The sequence below is a fragment of the Myotis myotis genome, unplaced genomic scaffold (assembly GCF_014108235.1).
Source record: "Myotis myotis isolate mMyoMyo1 unplaced genomic scaffold, mMyoMyo1.p scaffold_m19_p_2, whole genome shotgun sequence".
Classification (NCBI taxonomy): domain Eukaryota; kingdom Metazoa; phylum Chordata; class Mammalia; order Chiroptera; family Vespertilionidae; genus Myotis; species Myotis myotis.
The window spans coordinates 131,126,723-131,143,784 of record NW_023416324.1 but is presented as its reverse complement, the minus strand read 5'-3'; the positions used below and the strand labels follow the sequence as shown (position 1 = coordinate 131,143,784).

The 17,062-nt window shown below is 36.9% G+C and overlaps 1 protein-coding gene across 1 annotated transcript in view; it reads right to left on the bottom strand.

The window, feature by feature from the left end:
• Positions 1-17,062, bottom strand: part of EPHA3 (EPH receptor A3) — a 365,983-nt gene that overhangs the window by 21,204 nt on the left and 327,717 nt on the right. Inside the window, exons 14-15 of the mRNA XM_036349783.1 lie at positions 1,843-1,992; positions 105-298 (exon numbers count right to left, since the gene is read on the bottom strand). Of these exons, the coding sequence (XP_036205676.1) occupies positions 105-298; positions 1,843-1,992 (344 nt within the window). The remainder of the gene's footprint in view (positions 1-104; positions 299-1,842; positions 1,993-17,062) is intronic.

Genomic DNA, 17,062 nt, shown 5'->3' with positions numbered 1-17,062 from the left:
TAAGTATCAAAGGATGCAGGCGAGGAAGTGGGAGATAGAACTTAGCAACCGGAGATAGAAAATGCATTCTTTGGAGCGAGTGCACGATGCAAACTATGTGTCACCTTGCTGCTGCACTGGTGATGATCTTCAGGCTGCCTGGGTTCCGGATGAGCTTGTCCAGAATGCTGACAATCTGCTCAAACTTGGGTCTGTTGTTTCTGTCTTTCTGCCAGCAGTCCAGCATCAGCTGATACAACGCAGCCGGGCAGTCCATGGGGGGAGGCAGTCGATAGCCCTCGTCCACAGCTTTAATTACCTGGGCAAGAAGCAAAGTTTCCGGAGACTTAAGAGGTGGGCTTCCAACTTCTTTATGGGCAGAACAAAATAATATGAGTATTTTAAAGTCAAGTGGAAAAGTTCTCATTTTAAATCGCTTAAAAAATAATAGCTTATCAAATAAATAAGATATTATTAATGCCCAAAATGTTATCTAAAGGAAGATCAAGAGAGAGAGGAAGTAAATTTAGAAGAGTTTGTAAAGATTTAATCTGAAAAGTTAATAAACTTTTCAGATTAAAGCTTAAAAAAATTCTATGACAAAGGAAATTCAGTGAATTATAAAGAAACTTTTGTTTGGTAATATAAATTTCTATGGAAACTATATATGAATGAATACAGATCCCCCCCCCCCCCCCCCGACACACACACAGTTTACAGATTTTCTTTGTACCACATTTCAAATCATGGTTAGGTCCTTTGGTAAAAGCTCATGAGTTGCATGGTTAAGTAACTATCAGCTTATTAGTATTTTTAAATGACATAAAACAGTGATTTTAAACTTTACATGTATGAGTCATCTGGAGAACTTAATAATATACAGATGACTAACCTCTGATTGCATCACTCTGGGGCGAGGCCTGAGAACATGCATTGCTGCAAATTCCCAGGCCATGCTAAACCTGCTGGTCCAGAGGCCACATTTTGGGGGGCTCTGATATAGAGAAAACTTGGAAAATAGAGATGTGGAAAAGGGAGTCTGACTTCCCCATTATTGTTATAAAAAATAGTTTGTTTGAAGACGTACAAAAAGGTTTTCATATCCAAACACATTAAAAGCAGTTTTGTATGTGGTGAGTAGGAAATGACTAAAAGCATCTCAGCGTTCCTGCTTGTGCATTTTGAGATCACGCTCACAGTTTCTGGCTGAGCATAAAGAAAAACCTCTGAGTGCTGGTCCCACATGCCAAGAGCATCCTTTTACTAAGCATGAGCAAACATGACTTTATAAAAACAAAAATCCTTTTGAAAAATCATATCACAGTTATAACAGAGAGTTAAAGATTATTTTTTTTCATCCAGAGACTTCAATTTGTATAATGAAATTCATGTGCAACATTAATACATAATGAGGAACAACATGCTACAGATTGATTGTTTTGTCTGACTTTGGGAAATACTATATTTAAATAAACAAAATGTTGGCATAGATGCATTAATTAAATCTACAAAGGCTGGCAGACATGTGTATCTTACTAATGTTACCTAGAAACAATTGTGTAGCAAAAATATTTCAACACTCCCTGGCATATACTGGTTATCTTGATAGTCACTTATTTCATTACATTTTAATACAAATGCCTTCATTTTTGCCTCAATTCTAAACCCCTACTTGAGGGAAAACTGTAAACCCTTAAGAGCAGTTCAATTACTATTCTAGCAAGATTCGAAAACAATTTCATTTTTTAAGTATTCTATTTCAATGTCAAAAACTGGGAGCCACCTGGTTTCCTTAGGCTCCACTTCCTTGCATAGCTTGATCTTTTAATCTGACTCCATAACTCATGGACTACATATACTTACATCCTGATTGGACATCTCCCAGTATGGCCTCTCTCCATAGGACATCACCTCCCAGAGAACAATGCCATAACTCCATACATCGCTGGCTGACGTGAATTTGCGATAGGCTATAGCTTCTGGTGCTGTCCACCGGATGGGAATCTTTCCTCCCTTTGAATATAAAAGCACATGGGCACACATGATCAATGCCTAAGACACATACATTATAATCTGAAATCTGACTGAACTTGTCAGGGTATTTTTCTTTTGAAATGGGACATGGGTTTCCATTTATGTATCTTGATATTCTTCTATATTAATGTCAAACAGGACTGTGTGGCATACTATTTACTGCAAGTGAATTTACTGCAAGTTAATCAATTTGCTTCCAATTGATTTAAAAGAATTTTAATATAAAAAGAAAAATTGAAAATTGCTTAAACACTGACATGTCATATCAACTGTGGTACCTTAGTCATCTGTAACAAAGCAACTTGATGTGTATGTGCAATACTATTAAGTTAGAATAGAATGAAGAATTTCAAATCAACCTTTATTGATTTAATTAGATTTATGTTCTATCTACAATCTTAGTTCATAATGTGAATAAGTTTTCCTTGACACTTATAGGTATTTTTTAACTAAATAAATTAAAAATAAATTTTTCCATCTACCAACTCTCTTTAATACAATATTTGATTATCTTAATTTATTCAGTGCCTAACTTCATCATTATTTTTTAGTTTTTAAATTTTATTTATCTTTATTGTTGAGAGTATTACAGATGTTCCCTATTTTCCCCCATTGACCCACTTCATCATTATTTTTTCCTCCATTGACCCACTTTCATATACTAGGTAGGTACAATATAAACAAGAAAGATAAGATAACTACCTTCCCAGAACTTCCTAGAGAAGGATATTGGTTCTATGAGCTACAGTATATATAAAGGTATGCCTCCTATGGAATTATCTCTCAGATTAATAAATATATTTAATAAAGATGTGCCAAGTAGCAACCATATGGGAAGTATTATGCTAGTCACTCTGGGTGAGACAAATATAAATAATATGCTTGCCCTCCTACTTGGAAAATATCAGGCAAACGGGAATAAGTATTAGTTGTTGTGCATAATTAAATGCAGAAAAAATAATTATCTTACCAAAGAGATAAATTTTGCTTCAAACTTTACAATGTGTATGAATCATCCGCGGCTTGCCCTCATGCCAGGGGAAATCCCGGCTCAGCAGTTTCGGAGCATAGGCAGGGCCTGAGTTTCTAAGAGGCTCCAGGGGAAGCTGACCATGCTGGTCATGAAACCCACTTTAAGCAGAAAGCGGGTAGGGAAGACGTGCTCCTGAGCAGGGCGCCCCAATTATCACTAGAGAGACTGAGGAGGGAGGTCATGCATAAATGGAGCTTTAAAAGATGTATCAAATTGTTGATTCAACAAGAAAAAATAATGGATGTTCCAAAGAATTTACAGAATCAAAATATGAAGCTGTATTCAGCAAAATGTGCTCCACTGACATTGCACCTCACAGCATTTTGCTGGTTCTGAAGTAATGCTCAAGGGGGACAATGTATTGCTTTTGAGGAATAGATGGGAAACAACAGGTGCATCATTTAACATCAATAAGCCCGAGTTTCCTCATCTGTTACTTGGAAAAGTAAGAGTACCGATGCATAGCTTTGTTGTTGGGCTAAATGACAAGTTTCAGTAAAATCTTTAGCAAAGTCCCTGGCACGTGGTAAAGCTTCAAGAAACATTAGCTTTCTACTCCCACACTCTGCTGGAATGGCAGACATCAAAGCACAGAGGAAGAAAATACATGTTCTGGAAGAACAGTTTCTGGTGTAAAAATACAACAGATTATGTGGAGAAATATAATGAGAGAGGATGAGAAAAGGGTTAAATCAGAAATTACTCAGAGGTATACTGAGTTTTATCCCATAGAGGAGAAAGGTATACGTAGTTTTAAGGACCTTAGAAAACTTGACCCTTCTTGACATTCTCACTCAAGTGAGCTGTGCAGAGAGAGTGCTGCCAGAAGAGCTTTGAGAGAGGCGGGGCTTTGAAAACTGCATGAAACTGTAGACAAGGGAGCACAGAGAAGGGGCCTGCACACAGCCTTCTTATGATGCCTGCAGCCTAAGCGTAGTTGATGACTTACATTGGTGAAGAAAAATAAATCAATTGGAGAGATGGGAGCCAATTTAAGAAAGCCTTGGGAGTTAGTGGGAGATACTACAGTGCTCAGCATGCACTATGATGATGTAGAACCACAAAAACAACGGAAAATGTTTGCAGTCGTGTAGATGAGATGGCATGTTGTCTTAGGAGTTTCCCCTTTCTTTACTTTCTCACACACTCACATTCACTCCTTTACTCTTTACTTTACAGTGTGTAATTTTTTCAGCAAAAATTTGAAAGGTCTTTTTTCGTACTTAAATTCAGAGGGTCTAGTGTCAAGCTAATATTGCGCTTTTCTCTGTCAATGCATTCAAACTTAAAAATAATATTTAACCCCCCAAATTAACATATTTGCATCTGCCTAGATGAAGTTTGGGTTTTTAAGAGGCAAGATTTCAAATAATACCTCTGAAGTTTGATGAAAACAGAATTATACATGTGGCAATTAGCAAAATTTATTCAAGATGCCAAAGAGAACCATTGGACACACTTTATCTCTCTTAAAGAATTCCAGGAATTAATGTAAGTCAAACAAAGCTATATTCATAATCCAAAAGCAAAGATACTATTTTAAAATCCCAGCTAACTGTCTTATGTCTGCTACCAACACCTTGCTATTTCCTTTCCTCTGCCCAGAACTAAATTACTAATTATGTGAATTTGCCATAGGCTGTAACTTCTGTTGATGTCCACTGGATGGGAACTTTCCTCCTTTTGAATATAAAATCACGTGGACACACATGATCAATGCATAAGATATATAATATACATTATCATCTGAAATCTAACGGAATTTGTCAGGGTATTTTGTGTGCCACAAAAACCACACTCACCAAAAAATGAAAAGAAAATTCTTTCCATGCTAAAAATGCTGTGTTTACTTAGAAAGTACAAGGCACCGATGCACGTCACCTTACTAAGTGCTCTTGTTGAAATTAAAATAGATTGATGACAACCATGAACTTACTGCTTGTTACTTCAACCAGGATTAAAACGGTGCCTGCCAAAGTTGAGTTGCTTCATCTTAAGTGATTCATCACTATTTTTTCAGAAAGGGGAGCAGTGAACATATTTTAATGAAGTTCCTTAAAAGAGTAAATACTAAAAAGTGATTTATTTTTATTTATTGATTTATTTTATTTATTACTTTTTTTTTTAAGAAGGACATAGCCAAGCTTGTGTTTAAGCTTGGAAGGAGAATCTTTTCATGTGCTGTTCTGTATACAGACACACATGCTGTTGGATGGATCTCTGTGGCTACAGCCACGCCCATCTCTTCAGTCAGTGGGGGCTGTGCTCTCCACAATCCCATAAGCTTGACTGCAGCCATTGCAGTGTATTCTCTAATGTAGTGCATGGTTACAGATTCAAGCAAGCTATTTCCAGAATGATTTTCCAATCAAGTGCTGTCTATTTGCTTCCACTGTATAAATCTTATTAAAATATTAGAACCTACACAAATAGAAAATGTGTTTTGAAAAAAATACATAAAGAATTATTTTAATAAAAATGCTTACATTTTGAATTCTGCTCTTGTGCTAATATGTGCCTACCAAACACACACACACACACACACACACACACACACACACACACACATTTGTTAGAGTAACTAATTCAACTTTTAAATATAAAGATATTCTGTTAACAGTGGCTGATCAAATAATCCATACACTATCTTTACCTTGGGCTGCACCAATTCTTAACAAAATATCTGGCCGTCCGCTCACTGCGCCGCCTCGGGAAAGCATGTTGGCCACAGTGCACAGTGGTCACCCATGAAAGGACACAAGCCTCTCACTGCAATATTTGCTAACTTTGGACATGCAGGTTACAGCCTCTTGTTTGTCATTCAGGTTTTTAATCTAAGCTTTCCTCTGGCTCCAAACTATATTACAGCTCAAGTAGTCGCTCTTATGGAAAAGCACAAGGGAGATCACTTGAAGTTTTTCATTTTATTTCGAACATGTTATTCTAAACACAAGAAAAGTAAGTAAGTGGTATTCAGTTATTTCAACAATTAAATCAGTTAGCAAAGTTATATGTTTCCTTAACTTATCTAGAAGTTTCCATTAATTAACCTTTTAGTGTATTACTTTGTGTTTTCTTTTTCCTTATGGCTGAGCTCTGTTCCATGTCACTGTTTAGTTAGTCCATAGACTTAAAAGTTAATATGTTTATATTAATAACAAATAGAATAAGCTTAATTCATATTTTTCTATATTATACCTATACAACTCATTCTGAATAAACAATTGGGGCTAATTTGAACTTTTTATTTAGAAGAAAGTGTGAATGAATAGATATTGTTCGCCTTTGCTGAATGCCATGTTGAAGCCAGTAGATAGTTAGCTTTGAACCCTAGAATTTTAACCCTTGAACACTTAGCTTTTTTATTAGAAAACATTCATTATCTGTGTCTAGGTAGCGTTTTAGACTGATTATTTTTGCTTTCACATTGATGTGATAATCATAGATTGAATATTCTCATCTTGACCCTACTCAGCCATCTGGTAAATGGTGCCATCCACCACCAAGGGAATCAGGAAAAGAACAAAGTTGATTGAATATTACATTCATTATTATTTAGGAACATTTTTTATCATTAGCAATGAATTTATGATATACATAAAGAAACTAATAGTGTGTCTAATCTTTAATACAGTACTCAATAAATGTTTGCCATTCTTCCTTCTAAATTTCTTCCATTGGTTAACACATCCTTACTATTGGTATAGAGAATTTATTAAATGAAGATAGAAGGGAAAGCTTATTGTCAACTTCAAAGCACTATTCAAATTTAGCATTTGTTACTAAAAATAAATCAAATTAAGAGGAATATTATAATTTTTAAAAATTTTCTATGATTGGTAAAACATGTCAAGTGACTCTGACTTTAAATGAGAGAAACATAAACCATAATTGTATACACTTAATATAAAATCAAGCTACAGGAGAGATTCCAACATAGCAAATCATTATAGAGTTCGAGGAAGGGTAAATGTTATTACAAACTAGTGGCTCGGCGCACAGATTGTGCACCGGTGGGGTCCCTCAGCCTGGCCTGTGCTCTCTCGCAATCCAGGACCCCTTGGGGGATGTCGGACTGCAGGTTTTGGCCAGATCCCCACAGGCCAGTGTGAGAGACCCCACTGGTCCAATGCCTCCAGCTGTTCCTGCCTGCCGCTCCCACTCATCCAGGCCCTGCTGTGCCTGCTGCGGGCTTGCGCCAGTCAGTCCCGATTGGCGCCCATTGGTCAGCTGAGCAACACTCCCTCTGTGGGAGTACACTGACCACCTGGGGGCCGCTTCTGCATTGAGCGTCTGGCTCCTGGTGGTCAGCGCACATCATAGTAACTGGTCAACCAGTCGTTCGTTTGGTAGTTTAGTTGCTTAGGCTTTTATATATAGATAGATATAGATATAGATATAGATATAGATATAGATATAGATGATATAGATATAGATGATATAGATATAGATATAGATAGATATGTTATCATAAACTCTTTAAATTCAACATTGCAGCTTCAAATAATCTGTATTCAACACTAGTAAAATGAATTCAAGTAGAAGCTCCTATCCTATCCATTGTTATAAATAAAATTAGTGTGCCTAAACTATAATTTGAAATCATAAGGCTATGAAAGCTGAATAGCTTATAAAGCTGAGGACAATTAGCATAAGCCACATGAGCTTGTGCTCACTCACTGCAGAGAACAATGGTCTTTTTCAGATATTATCTTGGCAAATGTGCAAAGTAGGTACTCAACAATGCTCACTGACTTGAATATAATTCTTTTTCTCCTAAATAATACATGCTATTTTGTTTAAATATTTTTTCCTAGAAAGCTTTCTCCCTGCCTGCTTTTTGTAACTAGCAAACTTCTTAGTTGAATATCCTGGTCAATTGTGACCCCATTGATGGAACATTTGGGAATCTTGTAGCCAGTTGGTTACTCAGTGTCCTGTGATCTGTCTACTGTTTAATTATCCTGACCTGACTGAGATGTCTATAGAAGTAACTGCCTTTCCTCCTTCTCTGTGTTCCCACAGTTTAAAACTGGAGTCTCCCTTTTCAGCTCTCCTGTTTACAAAGCCTTGTTTCCTGGAGAAGTGTTTTGTTGAGAGAGAATATGTTTATTATTTTATGAACTTAGAGAAGTAAATTTTAGTGATTTCTTTGCTACTGCTTATCATTTTTAAAATATGCAATTTATTTTTAGAAAAAATCTAAATTTTTCATTATATATGTAAATATTAAATAAGAATAAGGCAAAATGTAGCATAACAACATTATTTTAAAAAATCATACTATTTTCTGATTATCTCCTCTTACTCATCATGCTACTATTTAATAATGCCATTAGTTCCACATGGGTAGTAAATATAAGAATTGCTGAAGATCAATTTTTAAAAGTATATATAAAATTATAAAACTATGTCACTGGGTTTCATATAGATTAAATATTTTAGAATTTGCAGAATGCTATAAAGATTTTCATTTGACTTCATAAATAATATGCATTCTGTGTCAAGTGCCTCAATATTATGTTGCAGATACTTTACCAACTTAAAACAGCACAAATAACTTAATAAATATTCTTAATCTATGCACATGAATATTACTCTATTCCATTATAGGATGAATCTTAGTAAAAAATTTAAATATAAAAAGTGTGAATTAAGATATATGCAAAAATATGATATATTTATGAATATCTTCACTTATGAATTTACTCCATTGTCATCTTAATAAGATCAAACATCAAAAATAAATTAACAATGCTTAAAGTTTATTGCATTGGGGATAAAGAAATATACATTTTAAGTACTAGATTGAAATCAAATGAAAATGTAACTTAATACAAGTTAAATTGTACTATTTGTTGCATTATGTTTGTGATATCCCAAAGGTCAACATTCTGGGAGGCCTCACGGCAAATGACTAGACTGGTCCATATTATTTTACAAATTGCAATGTATTCCACATTGCCCCATGCAACTTGCAGTCCAGTGTGAATAGGAGAAGTTATAAAGTACCTGAGAAATTATCCCTGCTCCCATCCTTTATGCATTCTTTACATATGTTAACTAACTTTAAATGAGGTCTCTCTCAGCTACCCTATTGACATATGACTATATTGATCCTTTGTTGTGGGTGCTGTCTTGTGCATTGTGCATGTTCGGTAGCATCTTTGGCCTCTACCCAGTAAATTTCTTTCTTTCTTTTTTTTTTTTTTTTTGAAAAGGGGATAACTTCCTAATAATAATGAAACTTAAGTTAGCCTTATACATTAAACAACAATTTCTTTATCAGATGAAAGCATCAATGACCAAAGATTTTATTAAGAAATGAGTGTTTACTCCAAGAGGAAACATTACCTACAGGTCCAAAAACATAAATGTCATTTGGCATAATGAGACATTGGATAAGAATCCTTGCGGGACCAATTTCGTTATGAAATAGGGTAAAAGAAGCTGAGGCCCATGCATTGTAATGTAGATATATTTCGTGATAACGTTCTCTACCTTCAAGCTGAGCACCTATAGATTTGAGCCCCGAAAAGAGGATAAATTGAATATACAAGAGTTGCTTTCCATTTCAGAATTTATTTATACTTCTGCTCCTGCTTAGCCCACAACAATATCTCTTCCTCCCCCATCTCCCTCCTCAACAAATTTAAGCTCATATATTGCTTGGCTTGTTGTTTTCTTTTTCAGGTTCAGAAATTTATTTTCCAGTTTATATATGGGTTGGGGAGTCATTTTTAAATTTTAGATGCTTTTCATATAACTGACAAACACATTCTTCAATAGCTATCCAAAAATTTGGATTTGATAAGAATTTGGCATACTTCTTTCTGGTCACAGGAAGACTATTCTAATGCAACTGTTGTAAATGAACTACATCTTGAAATCAGTCCACAATTTATATTTTGGTTGGTAAAATGCTACTTGATGCTTGGGATATTATGAAGCACAAATATTTACTATACAAATAATTTATAAATATCTTCTTAAATATTTAAAAATATGTTAAAATGACTTTTTAATATCTACATGTAAGCTTTCAAGATATCTATGTATTTGAGAAGTCTCCAATTGCCTGGAGTAAGCCCAGAGTCACAGCATAAGGACTGTCTGAGAGCTCTCCAATCCAAACTTAACATCATCAGAAGTTAATGCTCATTCTCCATATCTACACTGTCAGACCTAGAACCGGTTCCTCTCAGTGCTGATGTCTCATTATTTTTAGCTCAGTAATTTGGGGTGTAGGGAGATTTATGGTCACTTGCTCCATTTGGATTTTAACGTTTAGTAGTAATCAGGAGCCTTGGTTTCTGGGCTCAGCTTTAATCCTACTATTACATTTTAACCACATTTCTTAACCCCTCTGCGGATATCTTGTCATTCACAAACTGAGGGTCATGAGAAACATAAAACATGACTTTATATTGTCTTATCTATCTCTAACAGATGTGCTGACTTATGAACCTTAGCTCTTACAACTTTCCAATTTCTCTCTAAAACCTATATGAATATAAAGGATACTGACATTTTCAATGTTCATTATTTTGGACTCTTAAAGATGACCCTAGCTTTAAACTAAACTGCATATCTATTGGGTGTCATATCTGAATTAATTTCTATGTAATTTTTTACAGAAAAGTTAGAGAAGAAAAGTGCAAATAATTATACTAGGGATTCTGTGGGCAGAGGCATTACTTAATTGCTAAACTCTAATCCAGGATTAGTTAAAGCAGTCCAAAACCTAGTTCACTTTAGCCATAAACAGCAGTTGCAGTAGGAATCACGCAGTAAACCTGTTCTCAAAAGGTCCTGCAATTCAGTTCTCTAAGCTTAATGACATTAGACAGTTCAAATGAGATCCTTGGATAAAAGCCCAGATTTTACAGGCTTTTCAATGAATTCAGCTCATTTACTATGGGCTAGGGGGCTCCAAGTCTTGATTTCTAAAGAAAGGGAGTGTAATTGCTGAAATCTCTGGACATTGAGGGATAATATCTAAGATTTGCCCCAATTTTTCTCTAATTACATATACAAATCTCTCCTTGCTGAATTAGGAAATGCTTTGCTGATCCACAGTTCACATGTCCTGCCGATGAGCTCTATCAAGTCATACTTAGAGTGACAAAGGGCGTTAGAGAGTTATCTTAGTGAACCCTAAGTAATTGAGTGTTTAACCTGGAGAAAAATATTGGTTTCTCAGGTTGGAAGTGGAGCTTTAGAGATATATCATTCTACTCAATAGCATCTATCTATTGCAGGATCTGAACTCAACTCACTGTAGACAACAAGGTGAAGGGCAATCCAAGAGGACTCCCAGAGGAAGCATCTGTCCTAACCCCCAGTAGTTCAAATCTAAAAGCCGTTGAGAATTGTTTCAGCAGATGTTTGATTGCCACAGTGATCAGAAACAAATGATCTCCTTGGTAGCAAAAGCCCATCCCTTGAACTTTTGAGGTTTTTCAACATTATGCGAAATGCTTAAGAATTTCTTGAAATCCAGAAAATCTTCACATTGCATTCTAACTAACTAGATGTCTATCTAGGAAATGAAATATAAACAGCATTTCTGATACTTTCAGGCTACAAATTCAAACACAAAAAAATTTTTATGTTAATTGAATAATAAAATAAAATTAGGTCATTTGATGTATAATGAATGTCTCCTTTTAACAAAAACAATGCAAAAATTTCAGGATAGGGCTAAACATATATCCTAATATGAGTATAGTTCTTTTTCAAAGTTCAATGAAGTAAATGTCAAACTTTGTGGTTTATATGTAATCAATCCTTATTTATTTTTAAAAGGTTATATGAATTCACTTGAATGTATAAATTTTTAGCTTCTAAATACAATTTTCCAAAGAAACAATATTTTAAGCAAATAAGTAAAAAATATCTATTCAATATAGCAGGAATACTAAATATCTGTAATAGAAATAATAGTATAGAAGAATTAAGATTTACTCTAGTAATTAACCAAAGAAATAGCGCCTAGTGTATTGTAGGCACTTAAATATATGCTGAGTGAATAAATGTCGCATTTTAGCAGAAATAGTTCCTACTAGAGACTGTGTGCAATATGTTTACATACAAACTCTTCATTCCTGTGTTGCACTCCAAAATTATAGTTGTGATTCTCTATATAAAACTAGAGATTATTTTAGACTAGAAGCCCATTGCACGAAGATTCGCTCAATAGGCCTTCCTTCCCTGGCTGCTGGCACCGGTTTTCCTCTGGCACCCGGGACCCAGGCCTTTGGTCCAGCCACAGCGGAGAAGCCAAGCCTCTTCAGTCTTCAGCCTTCAGCCTTCAGCCTTCAGCCTTCAGCCTTCAGCCTTCAGTCTTTACTCTCAGTCTTCAGTCTTCACTCTGGCCAGAGCTTTCAGTCTTCACTCCATGCCTGTGTATGCAAAGTAACCGCCATCTTTGTTGGGTTAATTTGAATAGTTGCTCTGATTGGCTTGTGGGCATAGTGGAGTGACACCAATTTGCATGTTTCTCTTTTATTAGTGTAGATTATTTAGATTATTTTAACACAATACAATGCTCCCCATCTTGCTGAAATGAAAAGTACTAGAACTCTCATTAAATTTTGATGCAACATTCATAACTGAAATTACTAAATCTTCTAAAGTTATCTGATTTTTGAATGTGGCTTTACTTTGTAAAGCTACATAAGGCATATTCATACTGATCCTAAAAGAGTAAGAAATAAATTCAGGGTTGACATTATTTATTTTGGTTCAAGCTTAAAATGCATTACTATATGAAGGCCACTGATTAGATATTTACTTATTGTTTTTTTAATTCATGTGTAAATGATGCATGACATATATTACTTATCAAAAATAATTATCTTTTTGTATTACATCAGTTTTTGGTGTACAGAGATTTAGTCCTTAAGATCTACAGAACAAAGCCTCATATTTTTATTATTTATGTTCTGGAGTTATTCTGAACAGGAGTATTTAACCACTTATCTTTTAACCACTTACTTATGTTTTGTATTTTCTTTTAAATACTGCAAATGAAATTAGGTAAGACAGAGCTGTATCTGAATATTCTGGCACCAACTTGGTAGAATCACAGAGCTAAAAATGCAAATAAATTATTGTGGGTATTTAGGAAATGACTTTGCCAGGTGCATGGTGAAGGGCAAAAGTGGAAGCAGGGATGCCTGTTCCAAGGCGATAGCTATGGTGACTTAACTAAAATGGGTCAGGGGGCAGAGGTTATAGAACAAGTTTGGGATATTTTTAAAATATAAATGATGGAATTTGTTCTTGGCTTAGTTAAGGGGAAGTGGATGAAAGGACTCAAGATGATGCCCAGGTTTTGGATCAAGCAACCAGGTGAGAAGTGACAGCATTTACTGCCATTTTAAGGCTGGGGGAAGAACAGGTTTCAGAATAATAAATCATCAAGCGTTCTAAACTGTGTACTTAGATGCTCAAGAGACCCCCAAGTAGAGGTGTGGACTAAATAGTTGGATATATAAATCTGTGGCTCAGGGAAGGGATACAGGCTGGAGATATAAATTTTGGAGTCATCAGCATATAAACTGTATTTAAAGCAGTGGAATGAGATTAAATCACATAAGATGTATCTAAAGAATACAAAAGAAGAGGGTCCAGAAAAAAAAATCATTGTGTAAAATAAGGTTTCTTTCTCCTATTACTAACACACAATGTCACTATTTTCTAAAAATTAAATAGGTCTTAATTGCACATACAGCAATGTGTCAAAAGACAGAATATTCTCATATAATAAAAAATCCCAATTGGTAATTACTATTTATTCATCTTCAGAACAGAAACTTAAATAAAAAAATCTACTAATCAAGAAAAAAATCAAGAATAAATCATTTGATTTTCTCAAATTTCCCAAATCAGTTTATGTGGTAATTGTGTCCCTAAAATAAATTTGGGGGCTTGAGAATTGGATTGGCTTTATACAAGATAACTTCCTATCTAATAAAAGAGAAACATGGTAATTAGCATACAACCTCTACCCTTCCCATTGGCTAATCAGGGCAATATGCAAATTAACTGCCAGCCAAGATGGCGGCCGGCAGCCAGGCAGCTTGAAACTAACATGAGGCTTGCTTGCTTCAGTGACGGAGGACTCCAACGTTCCCCGCCTGCCTTGCCGGCCTCTGAGCTGCAGCTCTAAGCAACTATGTAACAAATATAGAAGCTAAACAAAACCCCAGAAACCTGCTTAGTCCGTCAGCCAGCAGGATTGCAACATTGTTTCAAATACAGAAGGTAAACATAGGACAGAAACCTGCTTTCAGCAGTGGGGGCCTAAAAGCTGGAGCCAAGCCTCAAAGACAAGGCCCAGAAAAAAAGAAAAAAAGGAGCGGTTCGGAGCTTCAGTCACCCCCAGCCTAAAAACAGCCCTCAGCCCCTCACCCAGAATGGCCAGGCAACCCAGTGGGGACCCCCACCCTGAAGGGTGTGTGACCAGCTGCAAACAGCCATCATCCCCTCACCCAGACTGGCCAAGCACCCCAGTGGGGACCCCCACCCTGATCCAGGACACCCTTCAGGGCAAACCAGCCAGGACCCCACCTGTGCACCAGGCCTCTATCCTATATAGTAAAAGGGTAATATGCCTCCCAGCACCGGGATCAGCGTGACAGGGGGCAGTGCCCAAACCCCCTGATCGTCCTGTGGCTCTGTGTGTGACAGGGGGCGGGGCCACAACCTCCCTATCCGCCCTGCTCTGTTCGTGACAGGGGAAGGTGCCCCAACCCCCTGATCGACCCTGCTCTGTGTGTGACGGGGTAGAGCCATAACCTCCCCATCGGCCCTGCCCTGAGTGTGAGAGTGGCGGCGCCCTGACCCCCTGATCGCCCTGCTCTGTGGGTGATAGAGGGCAGCATCCCAACCTCCACCGCACCGGCCCTGCTCTGTGTGTGACAGGGGGCGGTGCCCCAACTCCCCTATCAGCCCTGCTCTGTGCGTGATGGGGGGAGCTCCCCAGCCCCCTGATGGGCCCTGCTCTGTGAGTGACAGGGTACAGAGCCCCAACCCCCCTGATGGGCCGTGCTCTGTGCTTGACAGGGGGCAGCTTCCCAACCCCCTGATGAGCCCTGCTCTGTGCGTGACAGTGGATGGCGCCGCAACCTCCCCATCGACCCTGCCTTGAGTGGGACAGGGGGCAGTGCCCCAACCCCCTAATCTGCCCTTCCCTGAGCGTGACTGAGGGTGGCATCACAACCTCCCAATCCGCCCTGCTCTGTGCATGACAGGGGGCGGTGCCCCAACTCCCCAATCGGCCCTGCTCTGAGCCCGACCAGGGGCTGCACCTAGGGATTGGGCCTGCCCTCTGCCATCTGGGAGCAGGCCTAAGCCAGCAGGTCGTTATCTCCCGAGGGGTCCCAGTCTGCGAGAGGGCACAGGCCGGGCTGCGGGACCCCCCTCCCCCCCGAGTGCACAAATTTTTGTGCACTGGGCCTCTAGTAATTAGATAAAAGTCTAAATTTTCTCTAATATGGTATAAAACAACATATTGAGTACTATGTTGTTAGAATTTTATATCCCATCTATTTAAACATATGAATATAAGAATGTTGATATGCATAGATGCATTCATGCATATATGAAAATGCTAACCTGTTTAAAATAAAATTTTATAAGGGGAAAGATTGAAAAATTATTCAGTGACAAAGAATTCTCACCAGTAATACTATGGTTCTATTAGAATGAAGTAAAGTAAATTAGTAGTTCGGTGTAAAAAATAAAACATACGCCATGATTATACTTTGAAATTCACATTATGAGGAATCAAAGAAAGAGAATTCATTTTTTGTTTGCTTTTTTTCCCTCAACAACAAAAATTCTTTCATGTTTTAAATTTGCAGAACTAAATGCTCCAATCTTATCCATACCAAATAAAATCCTAGGAGTTTTCCAGATGATCTGCAACCTTTAGTATGCAGCTGCACTTATGCTTCTAGGCTTTTCTTCAAATGTCATATCACATAATGCTATATCGTAGGTCACATTCTACATCATTCAACAACTGCTAAAACATTAATTAATTTTTAAAGTGTTTCTATTTTAGATAACAGTGGTTCTCATGGCCTTATTCAAGCATTTCTGGGTGTCCCCAAGAACATTTCAGGGTGCCTGTAAGACTGAACTATTTTCATAATGATACTAAATAAAATATAGCATTTCTCACTCTCAACATCTCATAAATATACAGTGGAATTTTATGAAGGTTACAGGATGCATAATTATATTGTATAATTGAAAGTGTAAATGTATGGAGTTTCTGCCTAAATCAGTAGTGAGAAAGGAAGAGAAATGACTGGAAGTGAAAATTTAAAAAAAAAATCTGACTTTTTATCCAATATCTTTAGGGAAAAGGAAGAACACTAAAAAGTATGCATTACTATGTTAGCTGGGACTCTTTCCTTTTGAGCATACTGTTGAAGGCAACAGGAAGGGAAACTTGTGATAATGCTTAAGACAATACCAACAGCAGCAATGGGAAAAGTCTGATAAATTGTTTTAAGATTTAAGGCTAAGAATTTTTTCAACATCTCAGATGCTCCTTCCAGTTTAAGAATTTATAAATATATAATTAATTAATACAATTTCTATTTCATTCTTCTACCCTGCCTGTCTATCACAGAGATGTTTTTTAGAATGAGAGCAGCAGACACTGTACGTTCATTCTGTGGCATTGAATCAAATGTCATTCATGATTCTTTAGTGTAATTATACTCTACCTAAAGCTGAACAAGAACATGTGTCCTGGAGCAAATTAAACCTGATATGTTGTTAAAGCAAAATGACAAAACATCATGAGAAGGAAGGTAGGGATCTTTGGAAAAGACGATGCTGGGAATAATATAAGGCAGCAGGAAAAGAGGAAGAACAAGTATGAGATGGATAGATTCCATAAAAGAAACCATAGACATGAATCTACAAGAGCTGAGTAGGGCTGTTGAGGACAGGATATTTTAGGCATCCCTCATTCATGGGGTCACCAGGAAT